This window comes from Rhinatrema bivittatum, chromosome 2, assembly GCF_901001135.1.
Source record: "Rhinatrema bivittatum chromosome 2, aRhiBiv1.1, whole genome shotgun sequence".
Lineage (NCBI taxonomy): Eukaryota > Metazoa > Chordata > Amphibia > Gymnophiona > Rhinatrematidae > Rhinatrema > Rhinatrema bivittatum.
Window position 1 is genome coordinate 422,623,866 of NC_042616.1, and position 25,070 is coordinate 422,648,935.

A 25,070-nucleotide genomic window follows, 5' to 3' on the forward strand; every position below is an offset into this window, starting at 1 on the left:
CCCCCTCCAGCTCCCCCTGCTGGCATCCCCCTTTGCTCACCATCCCCAATTCCTTATTCGCTCCTCCAGCCTTAGTTTATTCTTTCTCCCTATTTTTTTTTTATTTATTAAAACATTATGCCGCATTCTCTAAAATTCCAAGTGGCTTACAAAAAAAAAAAAATACATAAAATAACAAGTTGCCACAGTTTGTGCACTTTTATCTGTTTACAGGTGAGGAGGCGGCACACCATGACTCTGATGACCCTGCACTCAGGGGTCTGGCAGGAACCGGGCTGAAAGATCCTGTGGCATTCTCAGATCTTCCTCCTCCTTCCCGTAGCACTCTTCCTTTCCTCCTTACATCAGACCGCATCACAGTATCCACCCCCACGCTGCCACCAGCAGGAGGAAAGCAGCATCGGTGCTGTTTTCCTGCTTCCTGCTCTGCTGGCTAGATTATGAAGTTTGACAGCCCAGGCCTGGTTCCCTGAGCGGGGTTCGGATTTCACAGTGAAGCAAGACAGTCAGTCACTCCTGCCGGTAGGAAAGGCGATCATGCCGGGAGATGAGTTGGGGGGGCCTTACCCATCTGCTTCAGCCATACCCTAGACGTTAACAGCGGCTGGCACATCACTTTTTCCTCCTCGTCCGGTGTCGGGCCTGATGATGTAGGCCGTTCCTTTCCCGGAGCCTAAATCGGGTGAAACGCAAACCGGAACAGCACAGGTTAGAGGCGTGGGATGCGGATGAGACTAGGTGCGCCCATCGTTAACGATGACCCCCATTTCTAATTCAAGGGGCGCTGCCTTTTTCTGTCCCCACTGCCCTCGCTCCCAAGCACTGCTCAGTCTGACAGGCAGCATCCGGTTAGACACCCCCCCCGTCCTCTTGAATGCACAGGGGCGCAGGGCTGGTGGCATTCAGAGCCCTTGTGAAATGGAATCATTGCCAGGTTTCCACCTGCTCCTTTAAGGATGGCAGGGCCATTGTGACGTGGCTGCTCAAACTAAGCATAGTTGGGGGGGAGAGGGATGCAGGGGATGGAGAAGGAGGTGCCCCTCTCACTGTGGCACATCAGAAAGGGGGGGGGGGGACCTTCTCCCCTACTAGGGGCTCCTAAGAGGTAAATCCAGCCCCCGACTGCAGGGCTTTTGTCATCTGTGACATAGACAGCAAGAAAACGACTTTTATGTTACGTTTTGAAAATATCTTGGAAAATGGCAAGGTCCTTTTGCAGAAACTGGCTGTGCATTTGTGTTCTCTGACACTGAGATAAGGGTCGGTGATGCCACTCTACTGGCTTCGGCTCCACAAGAGTACTCACTCGTGAGATTTCTGGGTGCTACACTCAATGTCTTGAGCTCAAAAGAATTTATATAAACGTGATGCAATTATGACACAGTCCATTTTTTTTTCAAATGGTTTTCATAATGTGCAAAATTTCCTAGGACCAAAACACTTAATTTGCTTTCAAAATAGAACATACAAAGGATCGGTTTCCTACCCAGCCAACTTGTCATTTTTTGGCCACATTGTGATCATGTTGGGTATCGTTAAAACCTGCCTTGTCATTAGTTGGTGCTTCATGTTCTAGGACGGGGTGTTTGCAGTCAGAAGTGGCCAGTTCTTTCACTCCCCAGCAATCGTGATGTGCGACACCACTGCACGAGGAGTCACATGGAGGTCAGCAGCTTTACCCCAGTTGTATCATAGCACTTCCTGTCCTGTTGGACCCTCCTGTCCAGTCTCTCCTGCTGGTCTTGGGCGGAGAAGGACTCTGGCAGCTATTGCGGTGTATTAGAGGGTTCCTACTAGGCTCTGTCATGAGAGAGAACATTCTTTGCTGGCAATTTTGGGAATTTGGCGGCAGACGCTGCCTTAAGCTGTGATTGGAGCACTGGTGCTCCCTGTGGTGAAGGAAGGGAAGCTATTGTGTGTGGACTCCTTCTAGCTAACATCAGGGGTAGGGATGAGGAGGCTGCACAAGCACTAGGTTGAAGCTAGGTCTTGCCAACTATAATGCTGTAAGTATGGTCTGAGAGGCATGGAAGGCCTGGTTTTCTGAAATACAGCTTCATATTGAGACTGCAGAACAGTGCCTTTTGGAAGTAAGGTCCTTTTTTAAGACTGAAATTGAAAGAGTTGTAATCTAGATGTCTTGACAAAAAAGGAAATTACAAAAAAAGGAAATTATGCAGTTGACCACTGTGGTCTGCCATTTGGGCCTACTCTCCTGAATTGCTTCTTGGTTAAGGCACACCCTCCAGTTCGGCCTCCCTGACTCTTGATCCCCAGAGATAGTGAGGACTTCACAGCACAGATTTCCTGGACAAGCCTGAGAGTCTTGTTTACCTGTGAGCCATGGGGGCTCTGGAGGCAAACAGAGTTTGATAGTCCAGGTTTTCCCACAAAAGCTATCAATAGAGTCTGGGTCATAACTTGATAGCTAGCGAGAGGCACAGTAATGTTTATGGGATCAGGCTTCAAACTCTTGAAGCTGGATCCTTTTGGTTGTTTTTGTGTGGAGAGGATGACCTCAGGATAGTTTCTGGGCCTTCAAGCAGCTAGAAGCAGAGTTTGAAAATCTGGGACCTTCCGAATGCCTGAACAGACGCTCTTGAGATTCTGCAGCTACTCAAGCTAAAGCATTAGAAATAATGTGTTCAGGCAAACCTCCCACAGGCAATATCCTATGAGGGTCTAGTCTTTATTCTGGTATTGGAGTCACCGAGGAGGCTGATGGTTCCATCTTGTATTATGCAGGCAAGATAGCTGTGTCTTGCAGCATTTGATAGACAAATTCATCAATTAAATGCACACTTGTCCACTGTAGTGTTTAATGAAGGCATATATGGAACCCCAGGTCTCTCCACTGCATTTCTCTTCACTGAGGCATTAGCCTCCAGTGCATACAAAATAGAGAGTGCTCAAACCGAACTCTACAGGTGTTCTGTTGACTTTCTTGATACCAAACGTAATCCATCTGGAGATGGAAATCTTAGAAGTTCTAACTCTGGACACCCCCCCCCCCCCAATCCTTGTGAAACATTGCTCTGCTATTGGTCAGTTCTATAGAATGTGACTTTTCCATACCATTGATTATTGTTCTATTAACCTCCCATTAATGTTTCCGGTTCACTGCTTTGCTGTTGGTCCAGGTAGTACATAGGCTGATCTGCGGTACTGAAACACCAGCGAGACATGTATTTCAGATCGTGTGTTCCTTAAGACTTGCCTAGACTGGGCCGGAAGGACCAGTGCAGGAAGAGGAGTATGAGAAGGCGGGCTAGGGAAGAGCTGTGGTGCAACTTCCAGTTTGAAGCTGCTAGACTCAGTTACACTCCTCCCCCCAACTGTAATCCTCGCCAGTCATTCCTGCTGTAGGTGTTACTGGAACAAGGACTGAGTAGTAACGAGATGGATTTGGTCAGCCCAACAGCTGAACCTGCCTTGTAAGGATCCATGCAGCTGGTCAAGTTTTTGTCCTGTTCCCATCTGCTGCACCAGCTACCCAATCCTGTTTAAGAGGTGTTTGCTGTGCATTAAGTGAACAGTGACATGCGGCAGCAGGTTCAGTGCATGCTTTTAGCAGTTTCTTCACAGGAAGTGCACTGACATTTTTCTGTGCCTATGCTGGGTGGTGTTGCACATTATGGGATGTCCTAGCTCCGAAAGAATCATGCTTTTGAAATAAAAAGTATTTATGTTTCTGTGGTTTTTGCATTACTATGTTCTATTATCTATACTTCATTCAACGAGGTTGTAGCGCACTGTATTAACAAGTCTTGTTAATACAGTGTTGGTGGTGCCTTGCTGTTGGCCCATGGCCTTCTGTGGCATGGATTGTTCGGTGTTGGCTCACAATATGTAGCTAGTCACAATGCTAGGATTTTCTTAAGTATTTTATTTATTTATTAAAGGCTTTTATATACCGACTTTCTTGATACAAATCAAATCAACTCGGTTTACAATGAACTAAGCAGAAAATATAATTAACCAATCAACAAGAGATAAGGAGCATAAAAGTTACATTATAACAAGGAAGCCTTAACCTGGAGTAAGAAATAAAGAGGGGGTGAATGAAAACATAAATAAATAAATACTATATACAAAAGAGGGGGGCAAGGAGCCAACCTCCTTAATAGATACTATGCATGAAATATGGAAAAATTTGAAGCATGGCCACGTGATATTTGACAAATGCCAGTGCTTACATTTTCTGTCCACTCTTTCCTGAAGGGTTTCAGTGTTGTTCCTGGATGCTAAAGGCACCGGGATCCTCAAACCTTTTCTTTACAGTCTTAGAGATCTATGGTATATGTTAACATCTTTTGATCCCATGCAATGTCCTCTGTTAATGCTCAACAGCTACGCTAAGCAAGTATAGAGCCCATGATACGATAATGAAAGAGATGGGCTCTCATCTAGCTCCATTTCAGCGGCATGGGCAGAGTCTCTCTTCTTATCTGTGGATTTATAATCCTTGCTTGTCTGTCTTTAAAAAAAAAAAATAAAATATATATATATATATATATATAACTATGAGTTAATAGATGCAGTAGGCTAATACGAGGGTCAGCTTAGTTTGTGTAGTTGACATGGGTCTGGTTGAGAACTCTGGAGAACAGAGCTACAGATCTGGAGACCCCTGTTTTCTTCTGCTCTGTTCGTTTTGTGACCTCGTAGGGGTTGCTCACCTTCCCTGCACAGAAGCCTAAAGATGGTGGGCTCTTTGAAGATGTGACACTTGCAACAGTATGGATTATCTTTTATGAGACTGGCACTGTATGTATTAATCGTTACTTAATTTTGGAGCCTTTGCTAGATTTCTTTGCTCTGTGCTTTCCTTTCTCGGAACTATAGGGGGCACTACCTTCCCTTTCTGGCAGCTCTCTGTCAGGAGCTTATTGCGATCTCCCCTCCACCTTTTGCAGTGGGTTGCCAGTGAGGAGTCTGGCACTGTCACTGGTGAGCATACACCAGCAGACTGCAGACGTGAGATCAAACAGGGGTGGAAAGGTTTACCTGTCACTTTTACAAAGCTGGGGGGAAACTGCCAGCATGAAGCACATTTTTTGTAAGAGCATCTTGTTCTAGATGTTTCCACCCCTGTCTATACCCTTGTGTTAGCTCAAAGAGGTACAGCTCTATGATATGCACAGAGATTTGCTTTTACAACCTTTATTATAAGCAGGAAAGAGCAAATGCCTGTGGTGTCCCTCCATCCGGGAGGGAGGGAGGGCTGGGCTGGGTTATTTCCATTGTCTTTGGAGGCCTTCAGTTGAGGTTCCAGCTGTCCCTGCTGCTCCATCTGAGCGATTTGTGCTTGTAAGATCATTTAATGTACAGTATACAAGAAAACAAATCTTTGCATCATATAGATTTAAAATACTACAATGCAAAAGTTACGTATTATATTTTGCATATTTATACAGTTCTTTCCCTGATTTCTCCTTTTCTTTGTGCTGTTTTGAAAGAAATTGCTGCCTTTTGTTTGTTTGTTTTGTTTTGTCTTGGTCTTGCTTTCCTCCACATCTGCTCAGTTAAAACCTGTCCCAGCACTGCACACTGCCATTTTAGGATGGGAGAGACGTCCTGATGCCGAGGCCTCATTGGCCTTCATTTACAGCTGCCACGCGGTTCCTCTCCCACCCCCCCCCACCCTTTTCCAGCCATAACCCAGACATTGCAGTGAACATCCTCCCTGTGGCTCTTTTTCTGAACATAGCACACATTATTATGGTTTGAATAGCGCATACTAGACGTGCACACCATGGACACTCCCTGCTCCTCGCGGCTTGCCATCTAGTGAAGACCGACAAGACACGAGTTTGGAGTTAAGACAGCAAGGACATCACAGAGGATTTAAGACAAGTGGGGGTTACATTGAGGAGGGACAGTTTTTGGTTTTTTTTAATTGAATATCAAGATATGACATTTAGGGTCTGTAAATCTTACATGTACCCTGAATCCTACCCACTGTTCGGTAATGACCGCTATTTCTCTCCTCCCCCCCCCCCCCCCCTGGCCATTCCTACTCCTGAGGGGGAGAGGGGCCTGGGAATAGCACCCCCTCCATCCCTGCCAAATAATGCACTGAACAGAAGCTCTGAGTCTGGGAATCTAATCCGGCTCTCCTGCATGGTAGTCGCTGGGCCATTGGGAAAGCAGCCGAAATTCATGGAAATTTGTATTGGCATGAAACACATACACTTGTGTTGCCAAAAGCTGTACATTGAGTGGTTTTTAAAAAAAAAATGCAGGAGGCAGAATCTCTTCCATTTGATTTCTCTCTCTCACCCTTGCCTGTACTTTTTAACCTGCGCCACCTTTTTTTTTTATCTGTGTGTGGACTGCTAGCAAGCGTTGACAGCCTGAACTGGTTTCTCCTGGACCAGACGTCCTTGCTTCACACCTTCCTCCATCTGTCTCACCTGTCCTGTTCTTCATTTCTCTTTCCTTATCTACTGGTTTGAGCTGCAGCTAAAATCTTAACCTTCCAGTTTGGTTTTCTTCACGCACAGCACATGCAGCTTTCCTCGGCCTGGCCCCTTTGTGAGGGCGGCCTGTTCCCAACTCTGCTGGCAGCCTCTGCTGCTGTTGGATGGTGCGGTGTGTTATGGTGGCAGGGACGTTCGCTCAAAGAGCGGGTCTGTTTTTGGTGTTGAGCGATATATATATATATATATATATATATTTTTTTTTTTTTTTTTTCTTTCCTGGGAATTCCACGTAGAGCATGCCAGACTGCACCTATGAATGAACATGCATCTCTGCTTTGTAGCAGTAGCCAGCCTTACTAGTACATTTATGTCACAGGCAGTGTTATGAGGGGATATGAAAGATGCATCGCGCTGGAAGGAGGGTGGGGGTGCTCCCAGAAACAGGTCTTTGTTGTTGAAGAAACCTGGCAGGTGGTGTTCTGGCTATTAAACATGCGATTTAAAAATTTCAGTTAAACTGAACATTTTCTCTTGATTAAAAGGTATAATTTTGGTAATTTACGAAAAGTATTAAGACTGGATTGGAAAGCCTAGGTTATGGAATTTAGTGAGAATGGCTTTGAACAATTCACTCGAAGAATGTTTTAATACAGGCATCGATTTCAGTGAAACCATTGTCTAGCTGCGGCTGTGGAAACTTGTATTTGTTTCACCCAAAAAATGCGGTTTCCAGGCTCCCAGTGGTAGGAGACAGGCAGCTACTGTATCTCTGGCAGCTGCAGATCCACAGGCCCCCACCCCCCAGCACTCGGTGCTGTCCTTGTCAGTGCCTGTGATTTCCCAAAACTGTGGATTCTCTGGCTCCGTGAGTCACAAGAACGCATTCAAAAACCACGAGTGTAAAGTATAAATATATTCCTTTGTGTGATTGCGTTTTTTTTCCTTAGGTTGTTCCCAAAGGGTTCCGAGGAATTGCAGGGGAGCAGCTTAAGGAAATGCAAACATAACTTGGCAGGAAAAATATTTACAGGCTGCAGTGGGCGTGTGAACATTTGAAATCCTGCACAGTACATCGAGGGTTCAAACTTCTCTTTAACTAGTAAATTGTTAAGTGTCCACGGAAGAGGGGGGTGAGCTTAAAACGGACATGAAGGGTGGTCGTCATTGCCAGGTTTCATTAACAGCTGAAACAGATGAAGAGTTTGGTTGGTTTTGTTTTGTTTTGTTTTCAAGTAGTACATCTGCTACAGACCTTAAATAGAGGTGTTACGATCTTATTTTATCCCTTTTGTGTGTGTTTTTTTGTTTTTTTTTTTAATCTAGGTGCTAATATTGCCACGGGGGAGGAGGTGGCAATCAAACTCGAGTGTGTGAAGACTAAACATCCTCAGCTGCACATAGAGAGCAAGTTCTATAAGATGATGCAGGGAGGAGGTGAGAACTGACCCAAATGGCACGGAGGAGTTTGGGGGGGCGGGGGGGGGAGAGGATCAGAGGCCCGAGCAGCGGGAAGGCAGGTACAGTCCTGTGTTTTTCTCTACTCAAGTCGGTGGGGGGGGGGGGGGGGGTCTTCTACCTTGATACGAAGCTTACAGAAAAAGTGTCTAGTTTTATATTTAAACTAAGCGATAAATGAGAAGTTTTGCAAAACAAAGTCAAATGTGTGTGTGTGTGTGGGGGGGGGGGGGTGTATTCGTTGCTTAGGCCACAGCCCTGTGGGGGTGGAGCGCGTTGTGGAAGCGATCCACTCAGTCCCTGGGAGGCGAGGAGAAGAGGTGACTGCCACTTCTGCAGTGACCCCCGTTGACTGATGGAGCGGCACTAAAGGATAGTCACAAAACAAAAAAGAGAAATGTGTGTGTGTGTATTGCTTCAGCATGCAGCATGCCGTTTGAAATGGGGGGTTGGAGTGGGACAGGGTAAGTGGCCTTCCTGCTGCTTGACGGAATGAGAGCTTAGAAAATCTTTAATAGGATGTGTAGTTAATGGGCTTTTGTCATCTTTCCTGGTCTCTCTTCAACCTGCTCGTGACCAGTCGGGATCCCATCTATTAAGTGGTGTGGGGCTGAAGGGGACTATAACGTGATGGTGATGGAGCTGCTCGGGCCCAGTCTGGAAGATCTCTTCAATTTTTGCTCCAGGAAGTTCAGCCTGAAGACGGTGCTCCTCTTGGCTGACCAGATGGTGAGTTGCCTTTACGTGGAGATGGAATTGCCCGTGTGTGATCGCCATGAGGGTTCGTGGGGGTTGTGGCACCGGATGGCAGGGTGGACACCAGCTTTGGTAGAAGCCTCCTGGAAGCCGAGTCCCCTGGCTCGCAGGCCATTGCACGACTGTAAGGGAACCCCGTGTGACTTGCGGTAATGCAGTGGGATTGCATTTCAGATTGGAGGGTTGTTTTTTGTTTGTTTGGTTTTTTTTTTAAATGGAGGGTTTGTTTTTATTTTTTGTTGTTTCTAATTATAGTTTTGCAGAAGTTTTGCATTCTTAGATGCCATCTACAGCAATTTTAATAGTGGTCATTTATCTCACATGAACACTTAAGTGGGAGAAACGCTCCCTCTCTGAACTTTACAATATTTACTCAGGATGCAGAGCTGGGGTGCGAGGAGAAAGGACGGCAGAAGCAGTATCTCAAGACTTCAGCTAATACATTGTGACCCGCCTGGGCAGAGCCTGATGCTTTTCTGTTGTCCGTGTCCTTTAATTTATTAAAGAACACAGAAACTCAACGTGTGGCTTTAGCTGGCTGGACATTTTTGATTTTGGTGCTGTTCCGAAGTCACCGAGTTTAAATCTGGTGGCCAGCGTTCATGTGCTGAAACACATTGAGGGTGGATGGCATTTTTTGGGATACAAATAGGTTTGTTAACTAAGATGAGGGGGGGGCTGTCCTTTCAAAGGGATAGGAGGCTCCCTAGGGCTGAAGTAGCAGTTGATGGACCAGCCCTGCGAACAGCCGAAGGTTTACTAATGGAACCTGATCCTTTCCAGGATGGTCCTGTTGGTAAGGCGGATTCCACCCTTGCTGCTGACCCGGTTTCGTACCTTCCATGGCCCCATTGCTGGGAGCGCTCCCAGCGTGCTCTCTGCTGCCGGGAGGAAGCAGTCCGAAGTGGTTGCGCTTTTGACCAGGCCCTGGAGGGCTGGCTTCAGTCTGTTCGATTGAAGGAATTGCCCTTGTGGGGCTAAAGCCCTGGAACCCAGAGGATGTTGAGGGTTCAATGGGAGGGAAAACTCTCTCTTCGTTTTCCCATCTGGAAGCCTGTGAAACCACCTTGCTTGGGAACCGTTCCATCGTCCTGGTGGTTGACAGAGCTCTGAAGCTCCTGAAGTGGAGCCCGGGAGAGAGGATGAGAGTTAAAAGGGCCTGAAACGTCCAAGGGTATTGCCATCCCACCCTCAAACGGGGGGTTACTTGTGTGCATTGCATTGCAGATCAGCCGCATCGAGTACATTCACTCCAAGAATTTCATCCACCGAGACGTGAAGCCGGACAACTTCCTGATGGGGCTGGGCAAGAAGGGCAATTTGGTCTACATAATCGACTTTGGGCTTGCTAAGAAGTACCGTGATGCCCGGACACACCAGCACATTCCATACCGGGAAAACAAGAACTTGACGGGGACTGCTCGCTACGCCTCCATCAACACTCACCTGGGAATAGGTATGTCCGGGTATGGGTAGGGGGAGGCCACACATACCTCCTAGAAGAAACCTAGAACCCCCCCCAAAAACCCCTGACCGGGTTGTGGTGCCAGGTAGTGCTCGCAGGTGACGTGTGTCTGTGGGGAATTTCACTCCTCTTTTGATTGGCATAGATAAGGCTGTGTGGCCCTCACCCTCCTAACAGTGATCAAAGGAATGTGACCCTGCTGGCATCTCCAAAGGGGACTTCCCTAATCAGCTTGTGCCTGAGTGGATTGCTCAGCTTAACCTTATCCAAGGATAGGTCTTCTTCCAAGAGTTAATTTTGCAGCAGCAGCAGCATTGGTGCCTTCTCGAGGCACATCCAAAGAACATTATCAAAAGGTCTTCCCTGGTCACTAATGGTGGTTTTGTTCTAAAGTTTTTAATATTGGGGGGGGTTTTTCCGGTTGTTATTTAGGGTGGTGGTGGGCTTGGGTTGCTTTTATGTTTTTCTTTGTTTTATATGTTTGTTTTTCTATTTCATCCCAGTGAGGTCTGGGGCTGCCCTGGAGAACATAGCTTCGTTGTCTGTAATCCAGTTTCCTATAAGGAAACTCCTTTTTGTTAGGCTATGCTTCTTCCTGTAAGTGTTCCCCCATCACCCTTTCCTAATAATAATTTTTGAAGCTTTCATCCAATTTCATTTCAGATTCTTGTCATAGTTAGATAGTAAAAGCACCCACTGACTCCTGCCATCTCACACTTTTCACGTGCTTTTCCCACCCCAGCACTTAGAACCAGTCCCCTTTTTATTAGGGAGGCAAGCAAGTTTAATTCAATTAAATCTCTCAGAGAGTGCACTGTGATGTAATTGAGCATTTTTAAAGCTGCCCTGCCATTAGCTAGTGCCTGTGGTCACCAGCTGAATCCATTTTCTTTCCTGGTTTATTATAGGGGTAAAAACCCCAGCTCTAATATTTAATGATGTATTTATTATGCAGAAATTCACATTGTTGTGACTATGTGCAAATTTCTGTCCCAAAGAAAGAAAACTAGGTGTTATTAAATGTTCCTACATCTCCTGTTTTGTTTTGTTTTTTTTAACTTGAATTTTTATTTACAAGATTTGGAACTTTACATACGTATGGAAACAGCTTTAAAGCAACCAATTTAACAGGTTTTAATTTTTTCTGGTTATAAATTCATTTGGAATTTAAAACAAGCAAAATCATTGAGAGTCTTCTTTATGCATGTCAGAAATTTTAATTTTGTTCCTATAATAGTACGAGTGTGTTTGTTTTTCAAGGGTTTGTTTTTTTTTTTAAGTTGCTTTCCTCAGTCACTCCCACCATTGAGTCACCAGTGAATTGGGTGCTGCTGTGTTGCTCGACATCAGAGCCCCTAGTGTCACATGGACACACAGAGAGCAGAGAAACAGCTGCAGAGGGGAGTTGGGGAACATTTTCAAAAACAGCCTGTGGCTATAAGGAATGGTTCACACCTTCTGTGGCAAAGAAGTGTAAAATATAAGACTATATATTAATTTCAGCAAAGAAAGGAGACTAGTAATTCCAGAGGAAGCAAAAGAGCAAGCTGATGATATAAGGGCTCTGCTCTAGTACTGTTACTTTAAAATAATTCCATGCCATGAGGCAATAGCTAATGTTTCAAAGTCTGAACCTTGCATCAACACATTCTGCTTTTAAGACATTAGTGGTTTTGAAATTCGGTAGCCTCCGTGTTTGTTGTAACCCTCTTAGTCCAACTGTATCGCTGTAAATGGGCTATAAACACTTTTAAATAAATACATTTGAGTACGCTGAACAGTGTTTGGAAGAATCATACGCTCCTGATGGAGATTACTTTTGAAACAGGGTAGAGAGAAAGGTGCAGAAGGTCCCCAAAGACCGGCCACGTTTTGTTTTATTTTATTTATTTATTTATTTATAGGTTTTTGTATACCGATCTTCCTCAAAAGATATCAAGCTTGGTCCAGGCAAATGTAGATCTCTCTTCTCATCAAGCTGTCAGTACGTCCTTTGATCCCTCTGGGATCCAATCTGGCCAGGCTAACTCAAGAGGAGGGTTGTTTTGTTGTCTGAGCCTCCCTTCCCTCAACTTGATAGCATAGATGTTGAGCCCTCAGTAGTCTTCTCATTGTCACTATTGAAGGACATTGTGATTTTGGCCAGGAAGCCTTTTACCAGAAGAGCGTATAGTTTTAAATGGAAGCATTTTTCATTTTAGGGTCAGGCAAGCTCTCTGATCCCATCCGTCTCCAAACAATCTGCTTCAGTACTTTTTTTCCTCCTCTTTGGGCCTCAGTATGTCATCTGTTGCTCTGTACCGATATTCCCAAACCTTATGATACCCATAAAAATTGCAGCTAGCAACATTTTTTTTTAATGGATGATGAGCTTTCTTGAAAAGACAGACAGTGCTGCTTGATGTGCTTTCCTTATGGACTTGGCCTTAGAAGCAGTCCTGTGCTTTTTCCCTTATGTCTACGTATCAGTATCCAGACCTTAGAAGTTGAGCCCTCTTGGTTGTTGTCCGTTTCTTATTTCCCTTTTCCTCTGCCGCTGAAGCAGGAAGCAATGTTGCACTTGCATTAGAATCATCAAGGCATATTGGTTAAGGATAGTGATCTCCATGCCTTCTGTTAAACTGATGGGCGGTTACTACTGTTTTGTTTTCACCACCTCCTCCGGAAGGCATCCAACACCCTCTCCATGAAGAAATATTTCCTGACATTGGTTCTGAGTCGTCGTCCCCCCAGAGTTTCAGTTTGTGACCATAAGGTTCAACATCCATGTATCATTAAAACCTTTCAGGTCTGTATCATATCACCCCTGCACCTCCTCTCTTCCGGGGTATATATATTTAGACCCTTCAGCCTCTCCTCATAGATCTTCCGATACAGACCCCACATCATTTTGGTCGCCCTTTTCTGGCCCGCCTCCATCCTCTGTCTATCCCTTTTGATATAAGGACTCCAGATCTGAACACAGTACTCAAAGTGAGGCTTCACCAAGGTCCTATACAAGGGCGTTCCTTTTTCTTACTAATTATTCCTCTCTCTATGCAGCCCAGCATTTTTCTGGCTTTAGCTATTGGCTTGTGCCATTGCTTCACCATCTTCAGATCTGCAGATACTTTTATCCCAAGATCTCTCTCTTGGTCCATGCACATCAGTCTTTCACCCCACATCACATACAGTTCTTTTGGATTACCGCACCCCAAATGCATGACTTTGCACTTCTTGGCCTTGAATCCCAGCTACCAAATCTTTGACCACTCTTCAAGCTTTCTTAAATCTTTTCATTCTCTCTACTCCTTCAGGCATGTTAACTCTGTTGTAGATCTTAGTATCATCTGCAAATAGACAAACTTTATCAACTATCCCTTTTGCAATGTCGTGCACGAAGACATTGAACAGTACCAGTCCCAATGCTGATTCTTGTGGCTCTCCACTAAACACGGCTCTCTCTTCATAGTAGGTTCCATTTACCATTTCACGCTGTCTCCTATCAGTCAACCAGTTTATAATCCATGCCACCACCTTGGCGCTTACTCCCAAGCTTCTCATTTTATTTACAAGCCTCCTATGTGGGACCATATCAAAAACTTTGCTGAAAACTAAGAAGATCACATTAAGTGCTCTTCCCTGATCCAGTTCTCTAGTCACCCAGTCAAAAAGATCAATCAGATTTGTCTGACAGGACCTTCTGCTGGTGAATCCATGCTGCCTCAGGTCCAGCAACCCACCATATTGTAGATAGTTCACTATCCTTTCCTTCAGCAGATTCTCCATTAATTTTTCCACAACTTAGGTGAGGCTAACTGGCCTATAGTTTCCAACTTCCTCTCTGCTACCACTCTTGTGAAGCGGGTCCACCACGACTCTTCTTCTCCAATATTGCGGTACCTCTCCTCTTTCCAGGGATCTATTGAACAGGTCCTTCAGCGGGCCTGCCAGGACATCTCTGAGCGCTCTCAGTATCCTGTGGTGTATCTCATCTGGCTCTATGGCCTTGTTCACTTTCACTTTGCCTGGCTCCTCCCACACATTCTCTTCTGTAAATCAAAGACATTTGCTAAGCTGCTACTTGGACGTCAGTTCACATTTTCACGTCCCACTACTGTGTAGACAATTTCTCCAGAAGCAATAGTAGCTTTAGGAAAGCAGTTTTAAGTAGCCTGTTCACCCAATAGTCCACTCTCCATAGGGGTTTGGATTGCTTATTCATTAGTTGTTCCACCATACAACCCTCAGCTTGGGTCTCCCCAAGTTCATGGTTAATTCAGTCCTGCTATTTGATAGAGATAACAAGTTTGTTTACCATAAACTGTGTTCTCCATAGACAGAACGATGAATTAGCCATGACAAATACCCGCCTGCCTCCCTGAAGCGTCTGCTACCTAGCTAAAGCTAAGCTCTGCAATTGACTGAAGGGCTCACAAGGCAGTGCATTCCTGCACATGCTCAGTAGTAAATCTTTAATGAGCTAGAGAGATGTCATCAGATGAGATCAATCACGTGTCTTGGCTAATTCGTCTTGCTGTCTACGGAGAACCCTGTTTTTATGGTAATTGAACTTGTTTTTCTTCCTTCTTTTCACAAATTTTTTTGCGTTATTCTACCGCATTTGTTGTTAACTACCGAACATTACCATAAACTCCACGCTTTTCATTAATTAACATGCGTGTTAGGGCCCTAACACAGGCGTTAAGCTCTTATGGCAAAATGATGAATGACCCTGAAAGTAAGTACTCAATCAGTGTTACCAATGATTACAAAGAATACTAGAGTACTACAATGGCCAAGTGACTGTTAAGAACAAGTTACAATGCTTCAAAGTCCCACTCCACTCTGATTATATGAAAGTGTCATATCCTATTTGTGTTTTTTTTCTTTTTGTACAATTATAATGACTCCATTCTTGGAATTACTTTATTTTAGTTTGATAATAATAGTGGCATCATATCTTGGCCTTCCAAATAATTCACCAGTTGAGACAGCACAGCTTTCTCAAGAACTTTAGATAGAAAAGACAAATTGGATATTGGTCTATAATTATTCCAATTGTCAGTTCTTCCAGATTTACATTTCAAAATAGGCTTTATCACAGCTTGTTTTAAACCAGATGGAACAAATCCTTCTAATAAAGAGAGGTTAATTAAATTATTGTAATTAAATGCTAAAAAAAAAAACACTGTTAAAAAATTTATCTCAAAAAAACTTGTGTTGGAGATCAGTGATTACAAAGAATATTAGAATATCACAGCAGCCGAGTGATTGGTGAGCCCAAGTTACAGTGCTTCTGTGTCCCACTCCACTCTAATTATCTGAAGGTCTATCATTATGCCAGAGTTTGAAGTTTTCATACTGTTTTTTTTTCTCAGCAGGAGGCTGTCATTGTCCATTTCCAAGATTTCCACCCCCTCCCCCCCCCCCCCCCCCCCAACATATATCCTTCATTTCTGTAGAGTTAAAAGTCAGCCATGAAATGATAGCGGCCTAATAAGAAGAGATCTTGTATTGCTTTGCATTTCCACTAGCTTCGGCCCTCAGGGTCTTCCTCCCCTCTGCTGCTCACACCATTTCCCTTCCTTTCTCTCTCTCCCTCTTGCCAGAGCAAAGTCGTCGAGATGACTTGGAGAGCTTGGGCTACGTCCTCATGTATTTCAACCTGGGCTCCCTGCCCTGGCAGGGGCTGAAAGCGGCCACAAAGCGTCAAAAGTACGAGCGGATCAGCGAGAAGAAAATGTCCACACCCATTGAGGTTCTCTGCAAAGGGTATCCCTGTGAGTACTTTGTAGCCAGACCCTTATGGCGGGCCTTTTTGCACTTGTGTTTCTGGACACGTCTCCACGGACTCTTCATGCGCAGCGGTGATGGCGTTTTTATTAAAGCTGGTTTGATTTCACATCCTTCCCACATTTTGTGTTGCCTCTGACTGGCTTTGTGTCTCTGCCTCTCTGCAGCCGAGTTCTCCACATATCTGAATTTCTGCCGCTCCCTGCGGTTTGATGACAAGCCCGACTACTCGTACCTGCGACAGCTTTTCCGGAACCTATTCCATCGGCAGGGCTTCTCGTATGACTACGTCTTCGACTGGAACATGCTGAAATTTGTGAGTACTGTGCAGCCCATCTCAACAGGAAATGCAATGCGAGCTGTCAAGAGCCCTTGTGTGTCTAGCATGTAGGTAGGGACATTCATTTTTATTTTTTTAAATTATTTTTCCCGAGAATTCTATCAGGGTTTATTTTGACAAGAACAAAAGCAGGGGAAAATCGGCGGAAGAAAATTTTTCTTTTTTTTTTTTCTGAGAGAATATCGGAATTTTATTTTGGTGGACAGAAGCCTTCCACTTTCCCATTCCCTCCCAATCCGTGAATATAACCTCCCCTCAATTGATTCTTCAGGCGATCCTGATCCCTTTTTCTCTCTCCAGCATTTCCCCTTTGTCTCCCACTCTTTCATTGTTTCCCTTTCAAAAAATCTCCTCCTCCCCCCCCCCCAATAATCCACCCTTCTCTTGCCCCTCACAGAATATGTTCTCTGCCCCCAAACATTGTTCATTCTTAGGGGCTGTGGTGACTCCAGGCTCCTGCTCCCTCCATTTTCAGCAGCATGCTCATGTTTTCATGCTCCACACTGCACTTCTGAGCCTGCGCTGAGCCAGAGAGGCAGGGATCCTGCCAGAAACTTTTCTGGTGGGGGTTGGGGGGGGGGCAGCTGCTCCTCTGTGCTTGGGTGGGTGACTGTGAAGCCAGGCTCCTGTACTGGGGAAAGGGCTGGAACTGAAGCTTTGGCCAGAGCATGGCTTCACTGTCACATAAAATTAGGGTAGAAATCAGTTTAAACTGATTTTCATCTTTGGGAAAATCCGAGAACGGACGGGTGAAAGTCGGTTTAAATGGAAAATGAAGATCCCTACATCTAGGAGAGTGTCTGATCAGACCCTTTGCAGAAAACATCCCATAGGCTAGGGTTGTCCAGCTCCGGTCATGAAGGGCCAGGGGTCAGGTTTTCAGGATATCTCCCATAAATAAACATGAGATGCATTTTATTTATTTATTTTATAGATATTTGCTATTCTGCCTTTTACCACGAGTTGGCCTCAAGGTAGATCACAAAACAAGTTTTAGCTCACAGTTACAGTACATTGGTCGAAGGACATTTACAATCACAGTTGAATCAGATTTACAGTAAACAGCATTGAGAGGCCAGGATCCATAACTTATAATCCTTGTTTGATGGTTCAGGTAGATAGGATGGAAAGACTGAGTGTCTGTGCCAAGGGGACTCCAAGGGAAGGTGTGGCCAAAGAGCCATGCCTTGGCTTTTTTTTCCTGAAAGTGAGGCAAGGCAATTCGAGACGTAGGGGTAGCAGTACCTCGTTCCAGACTTTTGGTGCAGAACAGCTGAAGGCACAAAGTTTCATACAGGATAGTCTAGCCAAAGCTAGAGGAGGGCAGGATCAGAGCTCTCTAATGAAAGTATAGGGAAAAAGAAGTTGAGTTATTTGGGGGCTTGTTTATTCACGCTCTTGTAGACAAAGCAGAGGGTGTTGAATTGTATCCTGCTTTTGACTGGGAGCCAGTGCAGCTGGTGTAGTATTGGTGTTATGTGGTCGTTTGCTTTGGCCCCTACCAAGATTTCAACATCTGTATTCTGTAGAAGCTGGAGGCGCTTCAGACTGTATTGAGAGATGCCGTTAAATAGAAAGCTGCACTAGCCATGTTGGCTGGTGATTTAATGCGTGTATCACAGTAGTAAGATTGTGTTTATCAAGGTAGTTGCGCAGTTGGCGAATCTGGTGAAGATGCATAAAGGAAGGTTTTACCACCTTAGAGATGTTTCCTTTGTGAGATTCTGATCAAATTGAACCCCTAAGCTTCATACTGAATCCTTAGGTTGTAAGGGGGTATCTGCCAGGGAAAGTAAGGATCGAAGGGTCCGACCTTGATACCTGAGCCAGAGGAGTTCTTATTTGGTGGGGTTTAATTTGAGTTTGCGTTGCTAAGCCATTGGGTTATTGCCAAAAGACAGTCATCGAGACTGGCAATGGATGAGGTTTGGTCTGATCCCATTTTTATGCAGAGTTGGATGTCATCAGCAAAAAAATGGCATTCACTGTTGAAGGACTGAATGAGGTCACAGATTGGGAGACTGTGAATGCTGAAAAGGATCAGGGAGAGGACCGAGCCCTGGGGCACTCCACAGGCGAGATCTTTAAGGTTGGATGATTTGTTGACCCAAGTGACAGATTGTGTTCTGTTTATATAGGAACTATTCAAACCATTTGAGGGTGCTTCCTTTAATGCCAGTATCTCTTAGATTTTCAATCAAAAGTTGGTGGTCGATGATGTTAAAGGAAGCAGAAAGTTCCAGATGGAGTAGCACAGAGTCTCCACCTTGGTCTGCATGCAGGTGGCTACTGTAGGTAATGGCTATTAGGACACATTTTGTTCCATGGCCTTTTCTAAAGCCATATTGGAGATGGTATAGGATGTTGCCCTTTTCTGGGAAGTCAAGGAATTGGAAGTAAGCCACTATTTCCCCTAGCTTGGACAAGAAAAGAAGACTGGAGATTGGACAATGGTTGTCGGTTGTTTTCAGATCAGAGCCTGGTTTCTTCAAGATGGGCTTCATAATTACCTTTTTTAGCAAGAGGAGTAGGGATCCTTGGGTAAAAATGGCATTAATTATTGTGGTTAGGCAGGGGGTTAGGTCATGTTTCAGGTTACAGATGAATCTAGGGAGGGGGGGAATAGAATCCAAAGATCAACTGATTCTTTGGAGGACCTTCTCCATCTCTTGTGAAGAGATTATCCTGAAGTCAGACAGTGGGATACTGTCGAGAGGAAGTTGAATTGATCCGGTCAAGGATGAGGGAGGGGTAATTATAGTAGCGGGGCAACTTGGACCTGGGGTGAGTAACACCAAAGTAGAGGCAGTGTGCATGCAGATTTATCTCATGCATATTCATTAGGGATGTCCTGAAAAGCAGACCAGTTTGCAGCTCTCGAGGACCGGAGTTGGACAACCCTTCCGTAGGCAGTCCTGGCAGTCTATTATATTGAATCCTACTGGCAGCTCCTTCCAGTAGTGCCTCACTAGAGCTGGTGGGCTCCAGCTGCTACTGTGTGAACAGTCCTGGCTCAGCCCTTTAATCAGGAGCTGGGAATGCTTGCCTCTGTGTAAGACGTGGGCGCCTGGCTTGGAATTCAAGGGTCTTTAGAAGTGCAGGCATGCAGTTGGGGCAAATTGCTTTTTTTCTACAATTTCTTGCAGTTTTCTTCTTTAATGCAGTATGTTTTTGAGAAGACTCCCCTTAGCTGCATAGGCTCGGGTTCCTAGGTTCTATAGTTGGACCACCGTGGAGGAAGCAGATTCCCAGTTTTGACGCATTCAGTGGAACAATTCCAGCAGTTGCGCACTGAATTTCCAGATCTGTTGTCAAAAACAATCCTCACAGTTTATGTGAGAACTTGTGCAGTTTTCTAGTCTCTGGCCATCCTACTGATTTACTAGGTCACTGATGAAAAGGGCAGGTCAAATGTAAGGCTTCAGGATTTTAGGGTATGCGGTTTAGGGAGATTGCAGTATCGAGCTGCTGGCACTCATGACTGGGTAAGGCATTTGGGTCCTGGGTTGGCTGGTTCTCGTTGAGCAGCATGCTGGAGGTGGATGGGCTGGCTTCTTTGCATCCTTCTCACTTGGTTTGGGGGTCTCTCTATCTCTCTCTCTCTCTCTCTCTCTCTCTCTCTCTCTCTCTCTCTCTCTCTCTGCAGGGAGCGGCTCGGAACCCCGAGGACATGGATCGAGAGAGGCGAGAACATGAGCGGGAAGAGAGGATGGGGCAGTTGCGTGGTTCAGCAACGCGTGCCCTCCCTCCAGGTCCCCCTGCCGGAGCAGCTGCCAACCGCCTGCGGAACGGTGCCGAGCCCATGACAGCCACACCGGCATCACGAATCCAACAGACTGGTGAGCAGAGGGACTTCCAGTGAGTGTGTGCCCACGTCTTTCCCCCTCTTCTGCTGTGTCTTCTTCCACTCACTCCCCTCTCCCAACCACTGCTTCTGGGAGTTCCTCCTACAGTCCCTCATCCCAGAGTTGAAATTACCAGCCTATGGTACCTGAAGTCTTCTTTTACAAAAGGGCTAAAGCCTGCGTGCATCTTGTGAGAGATGGTCGGGGTATGTATTGTGTCTACATGTACTGGAGATAGAGTGGACTTGGGGGAGATGGATATGGCTATGAGGCATCCTGAAAATAGGAGTACCAAGTGTGGCCTCCAAGCATAAATTTTGTGGCCAGAAATTTAACCGTACAGCAGAGTGATGTCCTTCTTTTTTTTTTTTTTCCTGTACAGGTAACACATCTCCTCGTGCAATTTCCCGAGTGGACAGAGAGCGGAAGGTGAGCATGAGGTTACACCGGGGAGCACCAGCCAACGTGTCATCTTCTGATCTGACGGGTCGACAGGAAGTGTCACGGATTTCAGCATCACAGGTGAGCAAACCCCTCCACCCACTCCACCCTTCCTCCTCCTCCACACACCTAGGGGTCAGATTGAGCTTTCCTGCTGTCTGCAGGGTTTAGCTACATTGTACGTCAAACTGATAATCTTCCTCAAGTGCCTTCTCATGGTCTTGCCCTGTCTGTGCCAGCGGTGCCCCCACCACCACTTCTGCCCTTTCCATGTGTCCGCTTGCAACTCATGGCTGTCATCTCAATCTCTTTTTTACAGGCCAGTGTGCCATTTGACCATCTTGGAAAGTGAACTGGATGCCACTGGACCAATATTTGCTTAGGTAAGTATCCAGCTTTGCAGCTGCTTCTCTGGTGGTGTGCTCGCCCCACCCCCTTTAGCCTGCAGCTCCCCTGTCTTTTGGTGTCACTCTAGTGTCTTGTTGACCGATTTGGAAGTGAGGTGGGGGGAGCCTACAAATAGAGAAGGGGGCATAACCTTTTTCTCTAAACAGTGTCTTTCCGCAGATATTGATCTGTCGGTACCAAGGTAAACAGAGTTTAGAAGAAAAGTTGTCCCCTTTCTCCTTAGATGACGCTGTGACTTACCCAATTGCTGCCCACACAACCCATAAGCAAAAGAACGCTTAGTTTATCAAATGATTTTGATGGGAAGGACATTTTTCTAAAGGCTAACAGGCTGAGGAGGGTGTGCGTAAAAATAAAAAAAAAATGTCGGTGCCAAGTTTCATTTGACAGAAAGCAAAAACAAATTAAAAAAAAAAATGTCCTGCCGTAACTAAAGAAATCCCTTTTTTTTTTTTTTAAATGTCCATTTAGTAGGAGATAAAATGCCAGACCGCATTTTCCAGGCCCTCTTTTCTCTTCCATGTTTTAATCATCAAGGCTCCCCATGCCTGTGGCTATTAATTTCGGGCACATTGTTGCTTCAGCCATGGCAGTTGTCAGTCCTAGAGAACACTGAGCGTTTTGCTGGCTGCAATGCATTTTCTGCAACATGCATGCAAATTATCTGCACGCGATGATTTAAACGTGAGTTTTCCGGAGCTCCTTGGTCTCTTCCTTCGGATCTCCACCACCAAAAGACTCTCATGTGGACCACAATATTTAAGTCTTGTTGTCTTTGGATGATTGTGGAGTGTTTTCCAGGAAAAGGCCTCGCAGCCTGCAAAGATGTCTTCTCTTTGGGAGTGGGGGGGATTTTGCAAAGGTATTTTTCACTTTGGTCTTCGTTTTAAGTATTAGGGTACCAAAGCATGACAAATATTTTTTCCTCGTCTATTAAACATGTTGCATTAGGATGTCACTTAGTTTGGGGGGGGGGGGGTTGAGGGGAGGCATGTGGGGAGGGGGAAACCCAAAATAACCGGAACACTGCTAGGTTTTAATTTTAGATTCATATGCTGAATTTTTATGGGGGGGTTTTTTTGGGGGGGGGGTTTGTTTTTTTTTATTTTTTTTAGTCACGTTGGTTCTAAATAAAAATACTGATTTTGTTACTTGTCAGATGCAAAATCAGGATTGAAGGAAGACAGAGATATTACGTGTGACATGCAGTATTCAGACTGCTCAAGGACAGCCCTGCAAAATTCAGCCTTAAAAAAACGAAGTTTCTAGCTTGCAGTTTGATGTATGTAGGATTTTACACAGCTTTTTCTCAATTTAAAAATACCTCCCGTTTTTTTTTTTTTTTTTCTTTTCATTTTTCTCAGCTGTTACTTGGATTAAAATCTCTTTGAGACACAGCCCAGCAAGAAAATGTCATTTTTGCTTTAGAAAATCATGAACATATTTATCTGTAGTGCAGACAGATAGCTAATCATATATTGAGGTGTCATTTAGTGCAAGATAAAGCTTTTTTTTTTTTTCTCAGTACATCTTGGGGAGGGGAAAACAAGTTTTGATTGCTACTTTTTGCCTTGGTACCCTAATAGCTGAACGAGGCTGGCTTTTTCAAATGAACCTTTATGGAAAAGGGAGCCCCCTGGTGGCGATAACCACATGGGCCAAAGAATGCCGGGGTTCTGAAACCTTTTCTTCCTGAAGGGGATGTGTTGGGGATAATTTTTAAAGGCTCTTTTGCGCCTCAAACCTGGCTTTACATGCCTAAAATTGACATGGCTCGTATGCGCAGAGAAGCGCACGCACACCATGGTTTTCCGTGTATATTTTTACACACGTACTAATTAGACGTTATTGGGAGGGGGGGGAGGGGAGGGGCAGAATTGTGGCGGGAATTGGGATTTACGCGCATGCTTTTGATTTTTGATCGTGTGTGTGGAAATCACAGACTCAAAAGCCACACCTCTCAAGCAGATGTAACTTTGTGTACGCTGCGGGGGAGGAGGGGTGTTTAAATCCACTTTTGATAAATTCTGGCTAAAGTCCGCGGTTTAAAAAGTTCTGCAGATTTTAGCCTATGTGGAATGTTTTGAAAATGACTCTCCATGTCAGATGTGCTTAAATAAACTTGGCCCTCAAGGGCCACAGATGGGTAAGGTCTTTTGAGGGGCCAAGCCTTGGCAACTATCTTTTTCTTTTTTTTCTTTTTCTTTTTTTTGGAAGGAGTGGGGCGTTCTCAGACCAAACACATGCAGAAATATCGAGATAAATATTCTGAAAACCAGACCCATTTGTGTTGTCCTTCTGGATCCTCTGGGTTGCCTGCTTCTGATTTTAATATTAATCCTTTCCCCTCTCCTGTGCTGCCCGCACCACCCCCAAAGAAAAGGATCATATCGACTGTACGTGGGTAGAGTTGTTTGAGAAGAGCATGCCCCCATCCATAAGTTTAAAATTTACCTCCCTCTCCCAGCCCCTTTTTATTTTCTTCTTAAATTCCTTCCTTTTTAAGGAATGCATTGATGAACTTGTTGTGCAGATACCCAGCCCAAAGAGCCAAATAAAGCAAGAGGTACATATATAGGCTTTGAGTGGAGGGCGGGGGGGAGGGCATACGAAGGTCCCCTCGCCCCTACGAGCTTTCCTTCTAACATACCCTCGATGCAAAGCCACCTTTCGTGTACTCCCTGAGCTTCCGCACTGAATGATTGGCACCGGTCCAAACGAGACTTCTGCGTAATCTGAGTTGGAGAGAAGCCCGGTATGCTATGGGCAGGACGGCTTTGCTAGTAAAAAAAAAAAAAAATAATAATAATAATAAATTGTCCCATCCCGGCCCTAGTTCCAGTTGCTGCAGTGCCTCTCGGGAGCTGTCCAGGCCCCCCTTCCGTGGCCGCCATGTCTACACAAAAGTGTATTTGTGTGTGTGGGAGGGGGGGGGGGGGGTTTGAGATGATTGAGATGTCTTTGCCCTGACAAATATATATATATATATATATTTTTTTTTTTTTAATTCCTCACTCATGCACTGCTTGCATGGATATTGCTTTCTATAAATTGCAGGAAATGGTTAATTTTGGTCTCTGCCATCAAACTCCCTTTTCTTGGTGCCCAAGGCAGGGTGTGTCTCCACCGATAATTGTTCTGACCTATATCAGAGAGGGGGAGCGTACTTGGTAACTTGGTGTTTTGCTGGTTTCTCTGACCTGTACTCTTGTGGCTACTGTTTGGCACCTAAGCATGGACTGAGTACTGCCCCACTCCTCCACATACATATGGCCCATTTCTGCATTCTGTAAATAGGAGGGCTTTGTGTAATACTAAATTTAACCCTTCACCCCCTTGGTGATCCTTTAACACCAATTTGACTTTGAATCCATTTCAGTTGGCATGAGAGAATGGTAGCCATGGGTATGCATTTCTGAGTTTTATTAAACTTGCACGTATTTAAGTGGCCATGTAGGTTTAACAATCACCCGGGTGGGGGGGGGGGGGGGGTGGGAAGGGGTCCACTATCTTAAAACCCTCCACTTAGTCTACCCATTGCCATGCTGGTCCTTGGCCAGGCCCAAAGACCACAACTCTCTCCCTTGGTACATGTGCACCCCTAAGTCGGGGCTGTAGGTTTTACTGTGAAGCGATGGCTGAGGCTCCCCGCCAGTGGCAGTGCCTACTGTCTCTGTAGCCTGCTTTCCTTCCATCCCCGCAAAGTATGATTTCCCACTTTTTGGGCGGGCCTGTTTGCCGCGCTGCAATAAGGTAGCAAGCAATGTGTGTTTAAAAGGCCCAAATCCTGGGCTTAAAACCAGCGCGCTCATGCAGTATTAGCAGTACTCGCGTACGTGCTGCCAGGGTCTTTATTTATTTATTTATTTAAAATGAGCTTATATTTCGTGTGCATCGCAAAAAAAGGTTTAGGGCCAACACAAGGAAAATAGTCATGAGCTGTGTGTCACATACAAATGCATGCAAAGTAGTTCTGTATCAAAATGGCACAATGCAGATGGCGATAAACTTTGCGCTCCATGAGGTGTAGCTAGTGGACCAGCTGATACTCTCAGGGGTTCTCTCCCTCCCCTGGCTGTGATTTGTAAATGAGCAGTAAGCCCTCAGGAAGAAACCCCCACCCCACCCCAAAACCTAAGTTAAAAATTCAGGGCTGCCCC

General features: G+C 45.2%; 1 protein-coding gene across 4 annotated transcripts in view; it reads left to right on the forward strand.

The window, feature by feature from the left end:
* CSNK1E (casein kinase 1 epsilon) overlaps nt 1-25,070 on the forward strand; it is an 81,964-nt gene that overhangs the window by 55,953 nt on the left and 941 nt on the right. For 2 of the 4 annotated variants that reach the window (XM_029590230.1, XM_029590228.1), the window contains exons 3-10: nt 7,749-7,859; nt 8,461-8,609; nt 9,864-10,092; nt 15,693-15,863; nt 16,044-16,192; nt 19,863-20,055; nt 20,444-20,583; nt 20,822-20,885. In XM_029590230.1, the coding sequence (XP_029446090.1) occupies nt 7,749-7,859; nt 8,461-8,609; nt 9,864-10,092; nt 15,693-15,863; nt 16,044-16,192; nt 19,863-20,055; nt 20,444-20,583; nt 20,822-20,854 (1,175 nt within the window). In that variant the 3' untranslated portion in view covers nt 20,855-20,885. Of the gene's footprint in view, nt 1-7,748; nt 7,860-8,460; nt 8,610-9,863; nt 10,093-15,692; nt 15,864-16,043; nt 16,193-19,862; nt 20,056-20,443; nt 20,584-20,821; nt 20,886-22,069; nt 22,308-25,070 lie in introns of those variants that run through there. The other 2 variants (XR_003854661.1, XM_029590229.1) reach the window with 2 other exon arrangements.